Source organism: Felis catus, chromosome B1 (assembly GCF_018350175.1).
Source record: "Felis catus isolate Fca126 chromosome B1, F.catus_Fca126_mat1.0, whole genome shotgun sequence".
In the NCBI taxonomy this organism is placed as follows: domain Eukaryota; kingdom Metazoa; phylum Chordata; class Mammalia; order Carnivora; family Felidae; genus Felis; species Felis catus.
The window spans coordinates 103150663-103175225 of NC_058371.1; the positions used below are offsets into that span (position 1 = coordinate 103150663).

Below are 24563 nucleotides of genomic sequence, written 5' to 3' on the forward strand. Positions count from 1 at the left end.
AAACATCTTTGTGCTTTCAGTGTACTTTTGGTGTGTTACACACAACAGGGGCTCAGTATTTGTTGACCATGACAATTCATGTCTTATCTTCTAGGCTGATATGTGCTGTTGCTAGATGCTCCTGGCATGTTGCCATATTACATCTTAGCTAAATTTCAGTAGAGGATGGGGTATACAGTTTGTTAACTGCTTTGGGGAACATTGCACAGGAAGTCATTTTCATTTTGTTGCAGACCAACAGGAAACAAGGCTTAGTTGCCAAACTAAAGTAAGAAAAGCAACCAAGCATATTATTTCTCCCTTAGGGGCTTTCATTATTCTAGGAATCATTAGCTGCGCCTAAGATCATGGAAATTATCCCAGCCATCTCAGTTGCACATGCAGAGGAAATTTTGATAGGAGGAAGATGTTCACTCTTTTGTTCCAGTTTTACTTTGCATTGTCTTCTGTATTGCTTTTGAATTTATCATATCTTCTAATCACCTATCAGATGCATTTTAGGAGATCCACTCCTTCCTTTAGTAAAATGGGCCTGGCTTCCTGAATCAAAGACTACTCTTATCTGTAGTACACATTGTTGGCCATTTCTATGGTTCAGTATTCTTATTATTGGCAGTAGTGATGGTGGGAATACAGGGTAACTTACTTTAAAATCTGATCCTCTTTCAAGCTTATTCTGTAGGCATGACCATCTTTTAAAATTAGAGTGCCCTAGTCTTGGCCCCACTATGAACTACATACCATGAGGATCAGAGGGGAGGAGATGACAGAATGGAAACTGTATTCAGATCCTTGGCATGTTTTAATTTCACATTGCTTTTTCATGCTAATTTAATTTCCTTCCAGAATGAAAGTTGGCAATCATGTAGAGAAGTGGTAGAGGAGGTTGGAATCACTGCAGCTGAAATGCATGTGAAGGTCCCTAATCCATAGACCATTGACATAATGAACTCTAAAACTGTTAATAATCTTTCCCCTCTGTAATGACAGCCCGCATTTGGAGAGCTTTCGCCTGTGGGTTCTGTGCCTGACTCTGGCTCTGCCTTGTTGAGGGAGGCTTACTGCAGCTGTGCTGTATAGACACTGCGGAACGAGAGCTCACCTGGCACGTGCCACAGACCGCTCCTTAGGGCCAACCCGGGGCCTTCCACTTCCACCTGCTTCATTTCACCCTTTGCAAATATGGAAACACACCAAACCACAATATGCTCTGTATCCCTCAAATTTTCAGCCATAGCAGAGGATACTTCTGTATGTATGAGAACAACCCACTAATTTCAGTTAACATTTTTGTTGTTTGCAAAAGACAACAGAACAGAACGATTTTGGGGAATCCAACTTTTTTTATCACTAAATTTCAGCCTTGAGGGAATGTGCATGCCCACGCCGGGCATTCTGCTATTAAAGTGTGCACACAGACCCCCTTTGCTCACAGAGCAGGCTGTGGCAGACGCGGGGGCCGTTCCCCCAACAAAGGCTACATTTTTTTTTTCTTTACAGCTAGGTTAAATGCTTCAGATTTATTATCAGATGTGGCATGGATGATTCAAACAAAACAAATGCCCTTGAGTTTAAAAATAGAAGTGGAGAGACTAAATATTTGCACTTAAAAAGGAAAAGAAAATAACAGAAATCTCTGCGGCAGACCATTCCTTGAAATTATCCTCACTAAATTATAATCATGCACTTTCCACTCTCTGTAATTAAACATTAGATTTCATTTATTCCAGATGCATTTGCCTCAAGTAAATTCAGAATGCCCGTCCTTCTTTCTGGGGATTGTAAATTTATTTCATGGTTTTAGCCTACATGTGATTGGGTTCATTGAAGACTTTTTAAGTGAATCTTAATGACATTATTTTTTTTTCATTATTTGCTTGGTGTGGCCTATTGATAGAGATGAATCTGATCTTGCTGGGTTTACAACATGTAATATCTGTAAGAGCTGAATGATATATTTTGTAAATACATTCACATGTTTTTGTAAGGAACTTGCAAGCCCTTGGTGGCTGGTTGTGGAGGAATGGAGAAATTTGATTTGATCATCTCACTCACAGGTAGACTGAACTGTTGGCTGCTGTTTCTGAGGAAACTACAGCACTGATAAAGGTCACAATGTCTTCAATATACAGGACAGCTTCTATTTCAGAGAGTCTTAGACAGTTCATGAAAACCTGAAACAGCGTTTTATTTACCAGATTTGCAAATCCCTTACATTAATGGGATAATATAGCTAAACCGTAGTCTATAAATCTAAAGGCAAGCTTTTTAGTGGCTTGAAATATTTCCCTACTCTTAAGACAAGATTATCAATAGGGATTGTGGTCAAGTACATCTAATATATTTTTTAAAAGAAGTAAAAAAGTAAGCAGATTTATTTACTTATAATCATTGTTTACACAATTTCCAAAAATAAATTTTTATTTTCACTAAGTGAGCCAGTGGATTAACCAAGATGATAAATTGACTAGCCGGTCATATGTAATTAAAGATAAATTTTGCGAAATGACACTAGTGAAGTTGTAACAGACACCATAGGGCAAGTTTTATTGCTTTTACTATACTCTGCTTTTGTGGTAATAGAGGTTGTCCTGGGTGTTTAGTTGATACATTGGTAAATTATTTAAACTTCCCTTTTTTCTTGCTTGCCATTAGACTGTTTTACAATCCTCAAACATTTCTGCAGGTTTGTGGTAAAAGCGTATGCCAGGTCAGTTTGACTATTTATTTTAACTACACTAAAGGCTCTACAGAATAAAATGTTTAAGTTAATACCGAAAATAAAATCTTAGAATGAGTTGTATGTTTGCAGTTATCCATCGTATGCTCTACTCTCTACCCTTTAGGAAACGACACAAATGCTTCGTATCTCTTCATTGGCCTTTTCTTTAAAACTGATCTCCATTTCATCCCCTATGCTTCCTAGTGTCCCCTTTCCCTCTATGGGATGGGAGAACAGAGAGCCCCGCAGAGAAGATGGTGGAGAGGAATGGGAGAAGTGACCCTGGTCATCATTCCTAAAACATCCCCAAGAAAACCGCTCTCCGCTCTTCCTGATCTGTAGCTTTTACCCACTCTCCAGAGAGGGGGCAGCAAATATAAAAGTAAATTTTTATATGTATAAGATTCTTCTTTTAGAACCACTGCTCATTTGCCTTTACTCTAATATCAACTAACTGGACTCATATAATGTTTCCAAATAGTTTGACCTTAAGTGTGTGTGTGTGTGTGCGCACGTGCCATAAAAATGAATTATATTTAAAATTATTTACTTTACAGTACCCAGACCTCTCTCAATCTTTGTAAGTATAGAATGCATGGTTAATCTTTGGACAATTAGATTTCAAAAACAATTTCTCCTTTTAATCTAGGACACACGGGTTTTCCAAAGAATAAAACTATCCAATAATCTAGAGTATCCATAATCTAGACTAAAGGTTGAGGTATATCAAACCATTAGGTCATTTTTCTTTTCTCACTTCAGTCTTGGCAGGATCTGAAAGTGTGTGCCAGATACGCAGATGCTTCTGATGACATGAACAGCGTCAGAGTTTTAAATTTGCATCTAAAATCAAGTATAGCATTTATATATGTAATTCATCAGAATTTTAATTGAAACAATTTTAATTGAAACAAAGTCACTCTTCTCAATAGGATAACACCATCTAGTGTTCCTAGGCTGTGAATAATTGTGGAACCGAGTTGACTGCTGTGCCTAGAAAAATAAAAATATTTGGAATCATCCTAGCAACTTCCTACTTCTATTGGAACTAGACCCTTGATTATAAAAAGATAGCATGGTTTCTTGCTATACAGATAGGTTGCCTAGATTACTACCAGATGCCCATGACAAAAGAAATAATGCTGAAAGAGAAATTCTAAGGAATGTTATTTAACTTAAACTCTAAATCTAGATAAGCTCTGGATACCTAGAAGTAACAAAAATAAATGAGAGGAAAAGTTATGCCATTAGAGGGCACTTTTGTAATCTTAGAAGAAAAGTCAGTTCTTATAGACTGGCTTACCCAAGTCTTACTCATGAGAGGAATGTATTTTTTTAGTTGTTTATTTAAAGTGACTAATTCTTAAGCTGAGTGTCTGAGAGAGAACATTTTATTGGTAGGGGAAAAAATCTATATAATCTTAAAACAATCCTTTAAACAATATCTAAGTAAAGCTTTAAAGTTGAATTGGTGAATAGAAATTGTAAAAATATACACAACATGTCTGCACAATAGTTTTTTGATCAGCTATCGTCAGTAACCTGATGAAATTGGTCAAATGATTAACTTTCCCTAATAACAGAGTAAGCTTTTTCCCAACAGTAGATGAGTGTTATTAGATAACATTTGAAAAAGATAATCCTGTAAAATATAAAGATCTGTGCTTTGGGATCACACTATTTTTTTCTAGTTTTATTGAAAAATAGTCATCACACATCACTATAAAAATATAAGATGCGTGGCATAATAGTTTGATCTATATATATTATAAAATGATTACCACCATAGGCTTAGCTAGCATCTATCTTCTTATATGTATACAATGAAAAAAAAAGAAGAAAACAGGGATCATAAAAATTTTAAACACCTTTCCAAAAATTGTCTGTCTTGTCTATAACATATAGCAATTAATATGGTCAGAGTTGTTTCAGAAACAAAATGTTGGCCTCATAGAATTTTAGCTGGGGAAATAATTATATATATATATATATATATATATAGAGAGAGAGAGAGAGAGAGAGAGAGAGAGAGAGAAAGATAGAGTTGAGTCTACTCTCTGTTGGTGGTAATCCAAATAAAAACATCTACCTGAGCTAGTAGTGATCCAGTAAAATAATTCAGTAAGAAAAATGTAGTGTCAAAAATATGAATGAAGAATCTAAGATTTTACTCTACTTGTAAGTTAACAAGTTAACCTGTTATACATACTTTCATTGATACTAGATGACATCAGACTACTGGGTTGGAGACAAAAGCAATACTCAGAGCAACTCAGAGCAATAGCAGAATCCACAGTATTATCATTTTCTCCCCCTGGCTCACTGACTTCCAATTTCCACAGGATGAAAAGAGGGCCAGATAGCACTAGCCCCCAAATAGGGGTTTTTTTTACAAGAGAGAAGCCCTGAGCTTGGGGAACTCAGATCTTCCCTGATATAGTTATCATGCCTGCTCCAGGAGCTTTATCTTCCAAGGCTTTTCATTACACAAACATCCTTGAAAATATAATCTGGCACAAAAGCAGTCAATTCTTCTGCTTCCAAGACATGCAAAACCAATCACAGAGACCCATGGAGAATCATCTCTCACCACTTACTTTGTAGAATCCTGTCATCTTAAGTTGTTCACTGTTATTTGTTTATTTATAAATTAAAAAGTAGCTGATGTGGAGAATATACAATAATCCTACTTTTCATATTTTTAAACTTACATATGGTAAATAGTTTGTATTTTTTACATCGTATTGTATCACTATGTGATCGTACCTGTCCAAGCTTCAGTTAGATCGTTTTTGAAATGAGAGAAAGAATAGCGCCTGCATCATAGGGTTGATGTAGCATTACATGAGACTATATATATATATATATATATATATATGTATATATATATATATAGCATTTAGAAGAGTACAGCATGTTCAAAACAAACTTTGTTAATATTGTTATTTTTAACTCAAAATTCATTTCTTATCATTAGCTGATTCAATAAAGAGAAAGTTCTGCCAATGGATGGCTGAGGATACTGGAAAAATTCCCACCAGTGATAACTAGTGACCTGTCTTACTCTGGAGCTGACTTAAATATCCCAAATATCCTGGGGCACTGGGCAGCCTCTTCTGCTCGGTTATGGTGGTACTGTGCAATTGACAACTTTATGGGCAAACATAGAGCCTAATGAGGTAAAGCTGTGCATTAGAGTGGGTCTAGAGCAAATACACCTGAGTATCTCATGTTCAAGTGCTGCCATGGCATGTTGGCTCTAAGTTCCTAATAAGTATAGAAAGCCAAATTCTAACCATTTCTAAAGAGACAAATTTTATTATCTAGCTGCTTCTGCTCTCAGGGGGCAAAGTTTCAGGGACACTGCTACAGAGTAAACAGGACATATTATGCTGAAATAATAATTATTTCTTAACAGGGCCAGCAAAGCAAATTCTAGCATATCAGATTTTTCATTTCTTTTAGCCACAGGAGGAAGGGCATCAGAGGGGAGGAATTAAAGGTTGTGAGTAGAGGTCCCATTTAGTTTAGCCAACTATGTCCATGCTTGTTTCAAATAGGTTCACTGAGTTTTGATTTTGATATATCTAGCCATCTTTTGTAGTTATAAACTTCATCTGCTATTAGTAGTAACTAATGTGAGCTCCTGCTTCACATCCCCAACTGCCCTTGGATCTCATCCTGACAATCATTCGGATATCTGAGGTTCAGATTACTTAATGAAACTTAAGAAGGCCTGGCCTTCTAAACTGCTATCTAGTTGGGAAGAGGAGTTGAGTATTCAGTCTCAGAATCACCATTCGTTTTCAAAGTTTAGAGATCATCATCCAAACCCTTCAGAAAATTGAGGTCCATCTGGAGTGCTTAAGTGAATTGCCTTAGATTACACATCTAATTAGTGCTGAAACCAAAAAGTCAAATTTCTTAGCTCTCAGTCAAGTTTTCATTCAATTACAAAACAATCGAGAAATAAGGATGAAAAATAAGAGCCCTTGTAAAAAACTGTTATGCCTTTCTTGAAAATATTACAGAGGAGAAACCTTTGGGCTCTACAGTCATCTCCACCTGGATTTCTATCCCTCTCTGATTATGTAAAAGGAGATTTATTTTTATATAAGAATAGTACCTACTTCACAGATTATTGCGAGGGCTAAATGCAATAATGCAGTTAGCAAATTTGGTGCCTTTTTTTGCACATAGTAATTCTCAATTACTGCAGCTGTCTTATACGGAAAATTGCAGAACAAACGGCAAAAAAAAAAAAATGTTTTTTGAAAAAGGAAGTTAAGAGGCGCCTGGGTGGCTCAGTCGGTTAAGCGGCCGACTTCGGCTCAGGTCATGATCTCGCGGTCCGTGAGTTCTAGCCCCGCATCGGGCTCTGTGCTGACAGCTCAGAGCCGGGAGCCTGCTTCAGATTCTGTGTCTCCCTCTCTCTGACGCTCCCCTGTTCATGCTCTGTCTCTCCCTGTCTCAAAATAAATAAACGTTAAAAAAAAAAAGAAAAGAAAAAGGAAGTTAAATTTACTTTTTGGGTAAGCTCACTGTAGAAAAGTTTCTTCTCACATTCTCATAGAAAAGAAAAGTTTATTCCCTTCAAAAAATATTTTTAGTTGTATGAATCTATTTTTGATAGCACTCCAAGGAAGATAAAGTTAAAGTCAAAGGATGGTTTAAGTAGAGGTGATCTTGTAGCTATAGGAATGACTCTTTATAAATAAAACTGGTGTTCATTTCATTTCAAATTATTGCAAATATTTCCATTCGACTTTCTCACTATTTGAAGCACTTATGTGTAAAAACACTGTCTTTCCCTCATGCTTGAATTCCCTGATGTATGTTGTCAAAGAGATAAAGGAGAACAACTCCTTACAGAGTTCTTTCTGTGAGAGAGAAAGGCACCAAATCCTCAACAGAAGCAAAGCTTTCACCAGCACTTGACATGAAAAGAACTTGCCTACCTTAGACTTCCTGTTAGGGACACTGAGACGTGTAGAAGATAGTGTCCTTGACAATGTTCCTATAGCAATGTGCAGTAGAGAGTGATCCATAATTACCTAGAGGATCTTTGATAAAAGACAGTTTGAATGCCAAAATGTAACTCCATGAAAATATTCTGTTGGAGTAGTAAATACATAACTCTATGGGAGGTTAAGGCAAATGACCAACGATACAACTTTTCAGTGGTCTCATTTAACCTGAAAATGGTAATCCAAGCCCATTTCTATTACAGTAAAAGGTTTTGTTTGTTTTTTTTAATGTTTTGTTGAAGAGTTTAGTAATGAATGATAGTTAGACATCAGCAAATAACAACCTTTATTTTGGACAAATTGCTTAACCTATGAGAAAATTAAACTTTATCATCTCTAAAAATCTCTGATTTATGAAAATCTGATCTTGGGAATCAGAATAATACTATACATGTATAATCTTAGTCAAATTTCAAGAAAGAATAAAAATAATTGTGCAATGGTAATTTTCTGGCTCTCAGTGAGTCTCTGTGATTTATGTTATGGTTCAGTCATTGAGACATTTGTATACACATTTCTGCAATAACCACATTGGCTTTTCTGGCCATATTGAAGTGGGGATTTTCTCTCTAGATACCCAGGGAAGTGAATGCATCAAGAGTCCTTTTATTTCAAAATCTTTTATAAATCCTAGTGAATTTATTATCAACTCTATGAAATAGTATGGGAAAAAAAAAAAACAACAGGAAAGTTATATCCAAAATGCATAATTTGGCTCTGTCTGTCAAAACTAAAATATTCTTATCCCTTTAGAACATTTGCAATGTGCCCAAGTGTCTATCCACAGAACTAATGTAAGCAATCATTTCTTTTGCCCCAGGATGGTGCCTCTCCATTGGTGTCTGCTGTGGTTGCTACTACCACTCAGCTCAAGGACTCAGAAGTTACCCACTCGAGATGAGGAACTTTTTCAGATGCAGATCCGGGACAAAGCATTTTTTCATGATTCATCAGTAATTCCAGATGGAGCTGAAATTAGCAGTTATCTCTTTAGAGACACACCTAAAAGGTATTCTCCCTGCAGTACTCTCTTTATCAATAAGCTCATGAATGATACTAAAAAAGAAAGTAACTTTTTAGACTTAGATTAGATAACTTGCAATCAACCTCTGAATAACATTGCCTATTTTCTCTAAGAAAAGAAAATGACAGTGCAACTTCTAATCATTAAGTAGAGTCTGTTTGATCCTTACTGATTGTGATCTCTCTGGGGATGGAGAGGACAATCTTTGTAGTTCTTACATTTTGGAATGATGATTTTCTTATCTTTAGGATAGCAGGAAAATTTTAAGAAGGACTCTGTAGGATTATGATGAAATTAATCTAAAATAAGGTTCAAAAAAGGGGCATAGGAAGACCCTGAACTCACTTTCTCCCTTTGACACAACAAATCTATAGCTGCATGTAGAACAATTCTCTCTGAAGAAGACCTGAAAACTAGCTGAAGAGTTCCTTCACATAAAGGATAATGGGTCCTTTAGAGATGGGTAAGAGAAGCAGAGAAATGGTCTTGCCAAAAACCCCACCCCTAGTGTGGTAACTCGCAAAGAGGAAGGCTCTGACAAATATATAGCATATTCCTGAGGAGCAAGGGGTTTGAGCCCCATATCAGGCACCCCAACCTTGGGATCTGCATGCACCAGAGAGACAAGCCAAAACATCTGGCTTTGAAAACCAAGAGGGCTTATTTCTAGGAGACCCAAAAGGCTATAAGAAACTAAGACTCCACTCTTAAAGGGCATATGCACAAATTTACTCACCCTAAGACACAGTGAAAGCACAGTGAGTTGAAAAGTTCCTGGACCACGTGCAAAGGAGATTCATTAGCTAATCTCAAAGTGTCTTCTAGAGGGAAAGGGGTCTCTTAGAACTCTTTCCAGGCATGGAGGTGCTGGCAGGTACTATTTTTGCACTCTCCTTCTACCTTGCTAGTACCACTTAGCCCACATTTGTGCCCTCCCATGGCTCCATCCTGCTAAACCTGGCAGGCAGGCATGCCCCAGCCTGGCACTGCACCACACCCTGACTAAAGCCAGCAGGTGCACGGGCCACAAAGGGGATGGCCCCTTGAATTCCTGACCAGGATGGTTACATTTCTGAGCGCCATGGGACTGAAACAATCAGAGAGACTGTCATTAGCAGGTTACCACCACCAGGGCACTGCATAGACTAAGACTGACACACCCCCAGTCTCCCTGTGACCAATCCTTCAAAACTGAGAGAGACAGCTCTTTCACCTAATGCATAGAAACCAACAGAGTCGAGCAAATGGGGGGGGGGGGGTGGGAAACAGAGGAATATGTTGCAAATGAAAGAACAAGATGAAACTGCAGGGGTGGGGGGAACCTTAATGAAACAGAGATAAGTTATTTACCTGAAAAAGGGTTCAAAGTAGTGGTCATAAAGACACTCACCAATCTTGGGAATAGAATAGGTGAACACAGAAAATTTCAACAAAGAGATAGAAAATATAAGAAAGTACCAAACACAAGTCCTAGATCTGAAAAACTTAATAACCTAACTGAAAAACACACTAGAGGGGTCAGTAACAGACTACATAAAGCAGAAGAAAGAATCAGTAACCCAGAAGATAGGGCAGTGGAACTCACCTGAAAGAGCAGTAAAAAGAAAAAATAATTTTAAAAAGTAAAGACAGTTTAAGGAACCTGTAGGACATTAAGTAGAACAACATTTGCATAATAGAGGTCCCAGAAAGAGAAGAGAGAAAGGAACATAAAACTTATTTGAAAAAATAATGGCTATAAACTACCCTAACCTAGAAGAAAAAACACACATCCATGTCCAGAAAATCCAGAGAGTTCAAAATAAGATGGACCTGAAGAGATCCACACCAAGATATGTTACCTTAAAATGTCAAAAGTCAAAGATAAATAGAGAATGTTAAAAGCAAGAGAAAATCTTGTTGCAAATAGGGGAATACTCATAAGATAATGGCAGATTTTTTTAGTAGAAACATTGCAGGCCAGAAGGGAGTACATGATATATTCAAAGTGCTGAAAGCCAAAAACTTCCAAGACCAGGAAGATTATCATTCAGAAAAGAAGAGAGATAAAGAGTTTTCCAGACAAGCAAAAACTAAAGGAGTTCACTACCACTCAACCAGCCTTATAAGAAATGTTCAAGGGACCTCTTTAAGATGGAAAGAAAAGGCACTAACTAGTATTAAGAAAACATATGAAAGTAAAAGTCTCCCTAGTGAAGGTAAATATAGTGAAGTAATCACTTAGAAACCTCACATGAAGACTAAAAGACAAAAGAAGTAAAAAATAACTAAAACTACAGCAATTACTTAAGGTACACACACAATAAAATGATGTAAAATGTGACATTGAAAGCATAAATTGGGGACTGGGGAGTAAAAAATGTAGTTTCAGAATGTATTCATACTTAACTTGTTATCAACTTAAAATAGACTGGTATATATATACATACGTATTTGTAAGTCTTATGATGACCACAAAAGAAAAACCCAGATTACAAAAAAGATAATGAAAATGGAATCTAAACACTAAAGCAAGTCATCAAACCACAAGAGAAGAAAGCAAGGGAAGAAGAAAGGACCAAAGGAGCAAAACAGTCAGAAAACAATTAACAAAATGGCAGTAAATACACACCTACTTATAATTATTTTAAACATACATGGACTAAATTTAAACATAAATGGACTAAGTTCTCCAATCAAAAGACAATAGAGTGCCTGAATGGATTTTTAAAATATTGTATGCTCCTTACAGGAGATTCACTTTAGATATGAGGACACACACAGAGTGAAAATAAAGGGATGGAAAAAGAAATTCCATACAAATATAAACCAAAAGAAAGCTGGGGTAGATATGCTTATATCAGACAAAATAAACTTTAAAACAAAAGACTGTAATGAAAGACAAAGATGGGCATTACTTACAGCGTTCAATCCAGCATAAAGATTTAGCATTTGTAAATATTTATACACCCAATAGAGATAGGAGTACCTAAACATATAAACAAATAACAGACCAAAGGGAGAAACTGACAACAATACAATTATAGTAGGGAAAGTTAGTACCCTATATTAATCAATGGATTCATCATCCAGACAGAAAATCAATATGGAAACATTGGCCATAAATGACACAATAGACCAGATAGATATACTGGGTATATATAAAACATTCCATCTATAAGCAGCAGAATACACATTCTTCTCAAGTACACAGGATAGATTATATGTTAGGCCATAAAAAAAGTCTCAGTAAATTTAAGAAGATTGAAATTATATCAAACATCTTTTTAGACTATAATTGTATGAAACCAGAAATCAATCCACAAAAAGAAAACTGGAAAAAATCACAAATACGTGGAGATTTCAAAACATGTGACTGAACAACCAATAGGTCAACAGAAAAAAAACAAAAAATACCTTGCGACAAATGAAAATGGAAATGTAACATACCAAAATTTACGGGATGCAGCAAAAGCAGTTATAAGAGGGAAGTTCATAGCAATACAGCCTACCTCAAGAAATCAGAAAAATCTCAAATAGTCTAATTTTACACCTAAAGGAACTAGAAAAATAGGAACAAATGAAGCCCAAAGTCAGAAGAAAATAATAAACATCAGAGTGGAAACAAATGAAATAGAGACTAAAGAGACAATAGAAAAGACCAAGGAAACTAAGAGCTATTCTTTGAAAAGATAAACAAAATCGATAAACCTTTATTTAGTTTCACTCACTAAGATAAAATGAGTGGACTCAAATAAATAAAATCAGAAATGAAAAAGAGTAAGTTACACTTGATAACAAAGAAATACAAAGGACCTACTATGAGACTACTATGAACAATTATATGCCAACAATTTGGACAATCTAGGAAAATTGGATAAATCCCCCAAAACATACAATCTTTAAGACCGAATCATAAGGAAATAGAAAATCTGAATAGATGAATTACTAGCAAGGAGATTGAATCAGTAGTCAAAAGCATCTCAACAAATAGAAGTCCAGGACCAGAGAGCTTCATTGGTGAATCCTACCAAACATTCAAAGAAGATCTAATACTTATCCTTTTCAAAATATTTCAAAAATTGAAGAGGATGGAACAGTTCCAAATTCATTTTATAAGTCCAACACTACTGTGATACTGAAACCAGATAAAGACAACACACACATCAAAGAAAATTATAGGCCAATATCCCTAATAAACATAGATGCAAAAACCCTCAACAAAATATTAAGAAACCAAATTTAACAATACATTAAACATATCATACACCATGATCAAGTGGGATTTATTCCAGGGATGCAAGGATGATTCTACATCTATGAATCAATCACTGTGACACCACATTAACCAAATGAAGGATAAAAATCATCTCAATAGATGCAGAAAAAGCATTTGATAAAATTCAACATCTATTTATGATAAAAACTCTCCACAAAGCAGGTATAGAGGGAATGTACCTCAACATAATAAAAGCCATATATAACAAGCCCACAGCTAACATCACACTCAATGGTAAAAAGATGAAAATTTGTCCTCTAAGATCAAAGACAAGACAGGGATTCCCACTCTTGCCACTTATGTTTAACACAGTATTGGGATTCCTAGCCCAAGCAATTAAGAAGAAAACAATATAAAAGGTGTCCAAATTGGAAAGGAAGAAATAAAACTGTCACTGTTTGCAGGTACGATTTTTTATATATAGAAAACGCTGAAGATTCCACCAAAAAACTGTTGAAACTAATAAATTCATTAAAGTTTCAGGATACAAAATCAATATACAAAAATCTGTTTTGTTTTTATATGCTGAAAATGAACTACCAGAAAGAGAAAATAATAAAATAATCCCATTTACAATTGCATCAAAAAGGTTAAAACGCCTAGGAAAAAATTTAACCAAGAAAGTAAAAGACCTGTACACTGAAAACTGACATTGATGAAAGAAATTGAAGAAGACATAAATAGGAAGATATTCTGTTTTCATGAATTCTAAGAATTAATATTGTCAAAATGTTCATGCTACCCAAGGCAATTTATAGATTCAATGCAATCCCTATCAAAACTCCAATGGCATTTTTAACAAAAGTAGAACAAATAATTCTAAAATTTGTATGGAACCAAAAAGATCCTGAAAACCAAACCAATCTTGAGAAAGAACAAAGCTGGAGGTATTATGTTTCCTGATTTCAAACTATATTACTATACTCCAAGGTATAGTAATCAAGACAGTATGGTATTGGCATAAAAACTGATACATAGATCGATAGAACAGAATAGATGGCCCAGAAATAAAGCATGAACTTATGGTCAATTAATTTACCAATAATATACAATTTTCCAAGAATATACAATGGAAAAAGGACAGTTGTTTAGTAAATGTTGTTGGGAAAACTGGACAGCCACATGCTAAAGAGTGAAACTGGATCACTAAACTCCTGAAAGAAAACATAGGTAGTAAGAGTAAGCTCCTTAATATTAGTCATAGCAATGTTTCCTCCCTTCCCCCTGGATCTGCTAGGGCAACAAAAGCAAAAATAAGCAAGTGAGACTACATCACACTAAAAAGCTTCTGCACAGTGAAGGAAATCATTAACAAAATAAAAAGGCAACCTACTGAATGGGAGAAGATATTTGCAAATCATGTATCTAATAAGGGTTAAAATCCAAAATATATAAAGAGCGTATACAACTTAATTAACCTAATTAAACCTAATTAAAATATGGGCAAAGGATATGAATAGATATTTTCCAAAGAAGGCATACATATGGCCAACAGGTACAGGGAAAGATGCTCAACATCATTCATCATCAGGGAAATGCAAGTCAAAACCATAATGAGATATCTCCTTACACCTCTCAGAATGACTATTGTCAAAAAGACAAGAAATAACAAATAGTGGCACGGATGTGGAGAAAAGGGAATCCTTGTGCACTTTTGGTGGGACTATAAATTGGTGCAGCCTCTATGGAAAATAGTATATAGGTTCCTCAAAAATCTGTAAATAGAACTATCATATGATCCAGCAATTCTACTTCTAGGTATGTAGCCAAAAAACCCTAAGGGTTGTAATGTACAGCATAGTGACTACAGTCAATAATATTGTATTGCAAGTTATGTAACTTCACATGGTTAAAGGGATAAAGTAGACTTATTGTGATGGTCATTTCACAATACATACATGTATCAAATCATTATTATGTACAGCCAAAATTAATATATTGCATTTTAATTATATCTCAATAAATATAAGGATATTATTATAAGGATAATATTTCTTTGAACAATACGATTACATTCTTAAAATATTAAGCCAAACTATAGTAAAAACTATCACTGTTCATTTACCTTTACTCCATCAACAGATTGGGTTCATACAATGGTTATAAATATTTTAACTTTAAAAATGACACTATATATATATATATATATATATATATATAGTGTATATTGTTAACACATGCCATGCAGCCTGGCCAGAGGAAGAAAATTCTACTCTCCAATATATATTTGTTTATTCTTTCTTGTCTTTCCCCTTCCACCCCCCACAAATAAAGATTGGGGGCTTTGATATTTGGATAAAATGTTATCTTACACTAAGTGGAGAGGTGCAGCAACAATAGAAACATCACTTCTAGGTGTGAAATATGCAATGGGAGGCATTCATAGACATTGTTGATATTACAACTAAAGATGAAATTCCAGATATAATTTAGCAGCAGTGGATAGCTTTTTTCATTAATTATTCCTAGGTTTACACATAAATTCCAAAGGCTAAATGGTTCATGGAGTGTTTATCCCTCAGTTTTGGCATTATAATTTGGGACCATGTTTTCTTAGTTATTCATTACATTTCTGTCTCCCTCACCAGCCAGTAAATAGTTGGAGCACATAGATCATGCCCTGTTTTCCCTGATTGCTGTTCTCTTCCACAAGTGCTCTGCGCATGGTAGCCAACAAATGTTTCTCAAATTGTTAAAGTTTATTCAGATTATCTTTTATCCCAAATCATAAGTACTTCCATATGAAAATGTTGAGTTAGAGCGACTCCCTGCTGTTTTATATGTATAATGAGTACCTTGTGGAATGCAAGAATTGTTTTATTTGTCATTGGTTGCCTATGGCCTGTATTTAAGTTACTAAGACAGTTACTTTGGGAAATAAGCTACTTTCTTGTTTGAAGTGAGAACAGAAGGTAGTGGATGAACTGACATTGATTTCTGCTTCCACAGCTAGTGTTGCTACCCTCACAAAAATCAAAACGTAGTCGTTTTGAACATTTTTTCACTTACGTGATGCCAAATTGTTTTGTTGTATCTACTTCTTTGTAATGTAGATGAGTTCAGTTGTGTGTATAGTGTTAACACATGCCATGCAACCTGGCCAAAGGAAGAAAATTCTATTCTCCAAAAAGTACACTGAATTGAAAACTCAGCCACCTGACATATGTCTTGAAGGATGCTTATGGTACATATAACTTTCCACACAGTAAATATTTCAGTCATCTGGTTGTTTTTTCAGGATGACATCTAGCTTTACTATTTCATGAACAGGTTGTTTTGCTTTTATAGAGTCTTCACTTTATTTGTCCTCCCACTGCCCTACCCCCACCTTCCTTCTTTTAATTCATATTTGAGGGGGGATAAAGTACTTCTAATGCCATTCAGATTCTGTATCTTTCAACAGAATAGACTCTAGGTGTAAGTATCCTGGGTCTGGAACAATAGGGTTAGTGCTAGGTTTCTTGGGTTCTGTTCATTAATTTAGTAATTCATTCATTCAAAAATATTTAACAGGTACCTACTATGTGCAGACATCAGTACTAAATTCTGGGAATACAATGGCATGGCAAATGAACCTTAAATGGGCCTGTGTGGGGAAATTGACAATCAAATAATACAAATATACAGTCACAAATTTCAATAAGTGCCCCAACTGAAAAGTACAGGAGGACACTCTGAGAGTATATAAGAGAACCTGATCCAGAATGAGGAGTCAGAAAAGGCATATTGTGACACTTAAATATGTGTAAGGGCAAAGGGGTGTATTTCAGGCATACGAGAAACATCCCAGAAGTTCTAAGATAGGGTGGATCCTGGAAAACTAGGGGATCCCACGTGGTTTGAGCATAGAAGACAAGAAGCCAATGAGGCAGGCAGACCCCCACCCCCACCCCCACGGAGGAAGTTTTAGACTCTGCAAACAATTAAGGACTTTTCCCCAAAAGCCTAAAGTCTAAGCTTATTCATCAATTCATTCAACAAATACTGATTAAGAATTATTTTAGTCTCTCAGTCTTCATCAATGAACCTTGCCCTCTTGTAGCTTTCATTCTAGTTGGGGGAGATGGAAAAATAAAGAGGTAAACAAAGAAATATAATATGTCAGGTAGTGATAGCTGCTTTGAAGGCAAATGAAGAAGTGTGAAAGAAAGCTTCTTGGGAAGGAAGGTGATATTTTACATAAGGGGTCAGGGTAGATCTGTTAAACGAATGAAAACTAAAGCAGCCAGTGATTTTTCCAGTGACTCTTGATTGTAAGTCTTAGAATGAATGATCTCAGTCTGAACTGGTCCACTTCCCCATAGGTATTTCTTTGTGGTTGAAGAAGACAATACTCCACTATCAGTCACAGTGACTCCCTGCGATGCACCTTTAGAGTGGAAGCTGAGTCTCCAAGAGCTGCCAGAAGAGGCAAGCGGGGAAGGCTCAGGTAAGCAGCAGGATGAATCTGGCCCCAGACCTCTGAATGGATAGCTAAAAGGCTTATGAAATATACATCCTTCTGTTAGTAAGAAGAAAGAAAAAACAGCATGAATGCATATGTGAAGAAGCTGGAGACTTTGCAATGGAGATGAGGGAAATAGAAGGTGGCATCAAATGATGGTGATCTTAGTTAAATGGCTAAGGGAGACAGATGTGGAGACTGAATGCGTGAGGAAAAATGGAGATGTTTGGACTAGGCTCTCTAGCTGTGGTTTGCAATCTTACCAAACATTGGAATCAGTACTGGGGGCTTTAAAAACTATTGATGCCTGGATCCCACCCTTAAAGGTCCTGATTTAATTGTCCTGGAGTGTGGACTGGACATTGGGACTGTTTAAATTTCCCCCTCTGTGATTCCAATATGCAGCCAAGATCTCTGGGGAATAAAGAAGGCATTCAGCACCAGTGCAAGTCCAGGATGACAAGACAGTCATGGTGTGCGTGAGGTGTGCGTGAGGCATTTAAAGAAAATGCAGATGGTGGAAAGGAAATGCCGAGACACAGGGAAATGAGAAGAGTCCATATACGAACCTGGTGTGATCTCCTTATAAGGGGTGAAGGCATCATAGCTTAAAGATGAAGGCTTGGTGGCTGGTGCCAGGCGAAGGATGCCAGCAGGCTGCTCCACTCACAGTGATGAGAGGACGTTGTAACTAGGAAAATATGGGAAGTACAGCAGAGGAGATAGAGAATAAAGAGCCACACGAGATTGTGTTCATCTCATGGTTTGGGAATATAAAGTCTACATACCTCACTCAAGCTGCAGTAATAGGCTGAACAAGGTTCATTCCCACCCTGGCAACCCAGTCCTTCACCAATTCCTGTCAGCTTATCTGGCATTCATGTGATATCTGATGTTAACAATAAAAAGAAAAAATTTGTTTCAATACTTTCCTCCTATTATTTCTGTGCATGTGTTCTCTACACTGAAAATTAGGTACCCCTACTGGCCCTTTATATTCTATATTTTAATGAGAGATTGTCCTAGATACAAGAGCAAAATCTGTGAAATGGCTGGCCATCAAAATGCAATCAGGTTGAATCCTTTTGATAAGCAGATTGACAGTAGGGATTAGTCTCTAAAACGTTTACAGTCTTTGACCTAAAAATTCCACTAATTGGAGTCTATCCTCAAGCCTAAAGTTGAATTCAGAAAAGCCTAACATATATCTAAGAGCACTATTTTAAATGATCAAAAATTGACCAACAATATTGTTTTTATGATATAATATTAATATAATAATAACATTGAGAAAGACTGGATTCAAAAATGAAGGTTTGCCTGGGAACATATATGTATGAGAATAAATGTTATTAGGTTATAGAGAAAGATGAAATAAATCAATTGCATAGATGGAAATGAATGAAAATATTAGTAAAGGACTGTCTCAGGATCAAAAAATATTGGGGCACCTGGGTGGCTCAGTCGGTTGAGCGTCCGACTTCGGCTCAGGTCACGATCTCGCGGTCCGTGAGTTCGAGCCCCGTGTCGAGCTCTGGGCTGATGGCTCAGAGCCTGGAGCCTGCTTCCGATTCTGTGTCTCCCTCTCTCTCTGCTCCTCCCCCACTCATGCTCTGTCTCTCTCTGTCTCAAAAATAAATAAATGTTAAAAAAAATTTTTTTTAAATATTAATAAAGGACTGTCTCAGTATAAAAAGTTAATGATTTTTTATCTTATTCTTTTTCTCTATTTCCCAATTATCTACTGGGAACATTATTAGTTTTATAACAGAGAAAAAAGAAGAGTCTAAAAACACAATTTAAGGTCAGCAAGCCACAGTACACACCCTGACATGTAGCTTGTATTTCTCTCGTGTCTTCTAGGTGACCCAGAGCCTCTGGAGGAACAGAGGCAGCAGATCATTAATGAGGAAGGCACAGAATTATTCTCCTACAAAGGCAATGATGTGGAGTATTTTATATCTTCTAGTTCTCCATCTGGTTTGTATCAGTTGGAGCTTCTTTCAACAGAGAAAGACACACACTTCAAAGTCTATGCCACCACAACCCCAGAGTCTGATCAGCCCTACCCCGAATTACCTTACGACCCAAGAGTAGATGTCACGTCCCTGGGACGCACCACAGTCACCTTGGCCTGGAAACCGAGCCCTACAGCGTCTCTGCTGAAACAACCCATTCAGTACTGTGTGGTCATCAACAAAGAGCACAATTTCAAAAGTCTCTGTGCCGTTGAAGCAAAACTGAGTGCAGATGATGCTTTTATGATGGCTCCAAAACCCGGGCTGGACTTCAGCCCCTTTGACTTTGCCCACTTTGGATTTCCTTCAGATAATTTGGGTAAAGAACGCAGCTTCCTAACCAAGCCTTCCCCCAAACTGGGGCGGCATGTCTACTCGAGGCCCAAGGTTGACATTCAGAAAATCTGCATAGGAAATAAGAACATCTTCACCGTCTCAGACCTGAAACCCGACACGCAGTATTACTTTGACGTCTTCGTGGCCAACAGCAACAGCAACATGAGTACGGCTTACGTGGGCACCTTCGCCAGGACCAAGGAAGAGGCAAAACAGAAGACGGTCGAGCTCAAAGATGGAAAAGTGACAGACGTATTTGTCAAACGGAAGGGAGCCAAGTTTTTGCGGTTTGCCCCGGTCTCTTCACACCAAAAAGTCACTTTCTTCATTCACTCTTGTCTGGACGCTATCCAGATCCAAGTGAGAAGGGATGGGAAGCTTCTTCTGTCGCAGAATGTGGAAAGCATTCGGCAGTTTCAGCTCAGAGGAAAACCTAAAGCCAAGTATCTCATTCGCCTGAAAGGACACAAGAAAGGAGCATCTATGTTGAAAATACTAGCGACCACAAGGCCGAGTAAGCAGCCATTTCCCTCTCTTCCCGAAGACACAAGAATCAAAGCCTTCGACAAGCTCCGCACCTGTTCTTCGGCCACGGTGGCTTGGCTGGGCACTCAGGAGAGGAACAAGTTCTGCATCTACAAAAAGGAAGTGGATGATAACTACAATGAAGACCAGAAGAAAAGAGAGCAAAACCAATGCCTCGGACCAGATACAAGGAAGAAATCGGAAAAGGTCCTCTGTAAATATTTCCACAGTCAAAACCTACAGAAAGCAGTGACCACAGAAACAATTAAAGGACTTCTGCCTGGAAAATCTTACCTGCTGGATGTTTATGTCATAGGACATGGGGGGCACTCAGTGAAGTATCAGAGTAAAGTCGTGAAAACCAGGAAGTTCTGTTAGTTACCTCACAGAGAGAGATACTATTACATAGAACTGCAGGAGAGACACGAAATCACTTTCAGTATAAACTGACTACTCCCACAGCTGAGAGAAGTTGTGACTGGTACTGGGGAAGGAAGGATATCAACTTGTGTACATGGATGTTTATATGAGTAACTGTTGAGGAGCCTTGTTCTAGTGTGCCCCGATGGCACCTAGCGTGTGTCTGCTGCCCGTGGATGTCAAAGATAGAGGACATCTTGAAGGAACTGCCATCTCTTGCTTTGACCACTGCATGAACTGCTTCTAAATTATTTTATTACCTAAAAATCTAAGATAATGCCATTCATTGCACACATCCACAAAATGCAAATCATTCCTCTCTATAGATGCTAGGATATATATAAATTATTTTATAAAGTTGTTTTAAATGTCAGTGTTTCTATGATTGTAAACTATTAAATTCTTTTCCTGTTAAAGTACAGATCTAATCTAAGTATATTAAGTGGACAGCCCTCTAGTCAGTTATATTGCTATTGTAAATTCTTATCCGTTGAGTAAAATGTTTAAATACTATATGTATCTCATGTACAAAGTTGACATACATTATATTCATGTACATAAAATTAAAGATATTAGATTATATACTGTTCATTTTCCCAAGCAGCTACCACGGTGTATTCAATTTCTATTCTGTTCACAAAACTGCGTCTTTATAGAATTTGGCACCAGAATTGACCCTTTTTTTTTTTAACAGTTAAGAAAGCATGTTGCATCTCTCTAAAGTTTCTGTGGCATTAGAGAGAGTTGCTACAATTTGTATTTTGACACTGAATTGGAGCTGGAGCCAGGTATCAGCAGGGTTGAGGGAGCTCTAATAGACTTGTTTTAAAAGAATAGGATAAGCCAAACACTGTAGCTTGGTAAGTGTTCAACAAATCATTCTTAATGACCTAAAATGTATTTCATTTATTTTAAACATAAGCATCTGTTTTAAATACAAAATTGGGACATTGCAAGTATTTTCCATCTTCTTGAATATTAGCAAAATATTTCTTTTAATTTCTACCTGAAGCAGTCTAGCAACCACCAGTTAGGACTCGAGCTAGAAATGAGGAAACGACAGAAGCTACTGTTTTGTAACATTAACAGTCTGATACTTTGATTTGTCACGAATTTTTACAAAGTAATTTAGGTGTAAGATAAAATATAGGCAAATAATAACAGAAACCGTTTAGCAAAGACTGCACAAAGAGCCGCTTCAGATGGTTTCATTCTCCACAGTTCTATACATGAGATGTCACGAGAACATTGGCTCAGGATTCAGAGAGTGTAAAGTCTGTCATCACCAAAGCCACATAACCTTAAGAAAATCTAGTAACTCCCTTTGCCCCCCTTTTCCATTTATAAATTAGGTGGTGACAGATTCAGATAAGGAGACATTATAAGATACCTTCTTTATAAGACATTGTCTTTTGTAGAATTCTGTGAGTCTTAAATTGCAAGGTGCTCCTGTAACTACAAGTGGGGACAGATATAATCTCTTAACCTCTACACTGTCCCCTACATGCAGGCACCACCTTTCATACAGTGGGCATGCATCCGTCGCATTCCTATGGAGCACAGAATTGCTTTGGCTAAGATAAGTATAAGTGGTGGCCAATAGGAAAGGTGCTCTGATCACCTTAGGATAAAATATTCCCGCTAAAAATCTATCCTCCCACTCCTCTAGGTTATGATATTAAAAGGAAATTGATCACATCCAGATAAAACAGTAATGACACCTGAAAGAATTTTTAAAAAGAAAAAAAGAACACGTACCGAAGCCAGGTAGCCTATCAGACTGGAAGGAGAACTTTAAAATTGACAATATCCCAGAGATGTTAACATCCTAAGCTATAAACGTGGTGCATTTGGAGGGAGAACCAACTTTCTCATATTACTCACTAATATGTTATTACAGACCAAAGTGCTAAATGGAGCCACAGTGGATCAAAGAGTTATTGCAGCTTCTGAAGGCAATGGACTTAACTCTCAGATATTGCTTAATGCCTGGGAACCCCTGGGAACAGGGCCAACTCAATTTAGCCAAGTTTTTGCTTTTCAGCCAGCTGTGATGCTGGTTACTACATAGTTTGGATAAATTTGAGAATTCTTTCATGGCCCCAGTGAAATTTACCTTTTAGAACTTGTAGGGAAATTAAATACACATTGTGAAACTTTTATCAGTCACAAAGAAAGGGTAAAACCTATTAAAAATAAAGATCTCATTTACGAATATGTTAGAATTTTAGCAGCACTCAGGTGAGCTGGAGACAAGAAAGAAAAAAATTGTTCTTAATTAACAAAGAACTAGAAAGTAGCTAATACAAAAGCACCACCTTATCTTCTTTAAACTCCAGGATAGCTGTTTTGAGAACAGGGCTTTTAGAATCCCAAGGATAGCCATAGTATCATTGAGGAGGGAAGAATCTTTGAGGACACTTAATTCAAGGTCACTCTCTTTATTTTTCAGGTGCAGAAGAAATTAAAGATCAGAGAAATAAAAATAAAATTCTCATGGTCGAAACAGAGAGTGGAATTGCCCAGATTCGAAAATATTTACCAGAATGTAAATCACTAATTCTTGAGGGGGAAATGTGACTTGTGGATCATTTTCCAAAAGTAAATAATTTTTTTGTCTTATTTATTACTTAAAAGGAACTTATTCTTAAAGGCCATTTCAGATTTTCTTAAGAATGTGTGTAACCTATGACTGACTTCAAACTTGTAAGAAAAAAAATTAGTTATTTTCAGAGACATGAAGTATTTTAGGTTTTCATGCACATACAAACTTGAGGCTATAAGATCATTAATCAACTATTGTAATGATAAGCCCTGTATTTTTTGAATCGAAAACTATTCAGAATCTATAAAAAAATTATAGCAGATGATTTTCTTGGTTAAATTATTTTGTAATCAATGTCTAGCTTAAATTTTTAAGTGTGAAGCATTAAAGCGTATGTGCTGGAAAGGATATATTCATTCCTTATTTTCATTACTCAGAATACATTTGAAAAGATCATGATTTTGGTGTCTTGAAAAGCCAAATGAAATGAATTCAATCAAAAAAAAATCACTTAGGTGAACTCTCCAGTTTGAAATCAGTTTAATGATTCTTAATAGATTAGAGGTCTAGATGTATTCAATGAAAACACACACACACACACACACACACACACACACACACACACTCAGTTTTATATACAACTCAGTGGTTTTGATGGACCCCAAACCAATCAGGATCTCTTCCAATACTTTACCAACCCCTCTTAGAGATCATCTATTTCTACTAACTCATTTTATAGATGAGGAAATTGAAGCCCAACTAAGATGAGAACCCAGATTCCTGCCCTCCCAGTAAATGTTCACTCTAGGATTTCATTGTAAGCATTTCTTTACTCCAGAAAGCATGCAGTGGCTCATCCAGAGTATATTTCTTTGTCTCTCTTCCTTGGCTGGTTTCAGAGCAAAACAAAACAAGAACTAGCATCTAACTTGAAAAACAAGGTCATTTGGAGCATCTCCAACCACTTCCTTCCCCACTTTGATATGGTGTGATGGAGACAAAATCGTCTGGGAACATGACTTTGGGTTGTCACCAGCACCAACAGAAGTGACCACTGCCAGACTTCAGCTGTCCTCTGCTCTTGGTTGTCCACAGGACCTGGGAGGCATCAGGGCACACTCATTGTTGTGTTTTCCCCAGAGAATTTTGGCCAGATAAATATGCAGTGGTTTGGGATTTGAGCCTTGTCTATTGCTTGAAAGGTGGAAAGTGAGAGGAGGGCAGGGAGATGAAATGGAGTGTGG

General features: G+C 36.8%; 1 protein-coding gene across 2 annotated transcripts in view; it reads left to right on the forward strand.

Moving 5' to 3' along the window:
- NDNF (neuron derived neurotrophic factor) overlaps positions 1-23727 on the forward strand; it is a 41210-nt gene extending 17483 nt beyond the window's left edge. For both annotated transcript variants that reach the window (XM_006930885.4, XM_003985039.5), the window contains 3 exons: positions 8570-8758; positions 17336-17460; positions 19339-23727. In XM_006930885.4, the coding sequence (XP_006930947.2) occupies positions 8571-8758; positions 17336-17460; positions 19339-20732 (1707 nt within the window). In that variant the 5' untranslated portion in view covers position 8570 and the 3' untranslated portion in view covers positions 20733-23727. The remainder of the gene's footprint in view (positions 1-8569; positions 8759-17335; positions 17461-19338) is intronic.
- Positions 23728-24563: the final 836 nt, after the last annotated feature.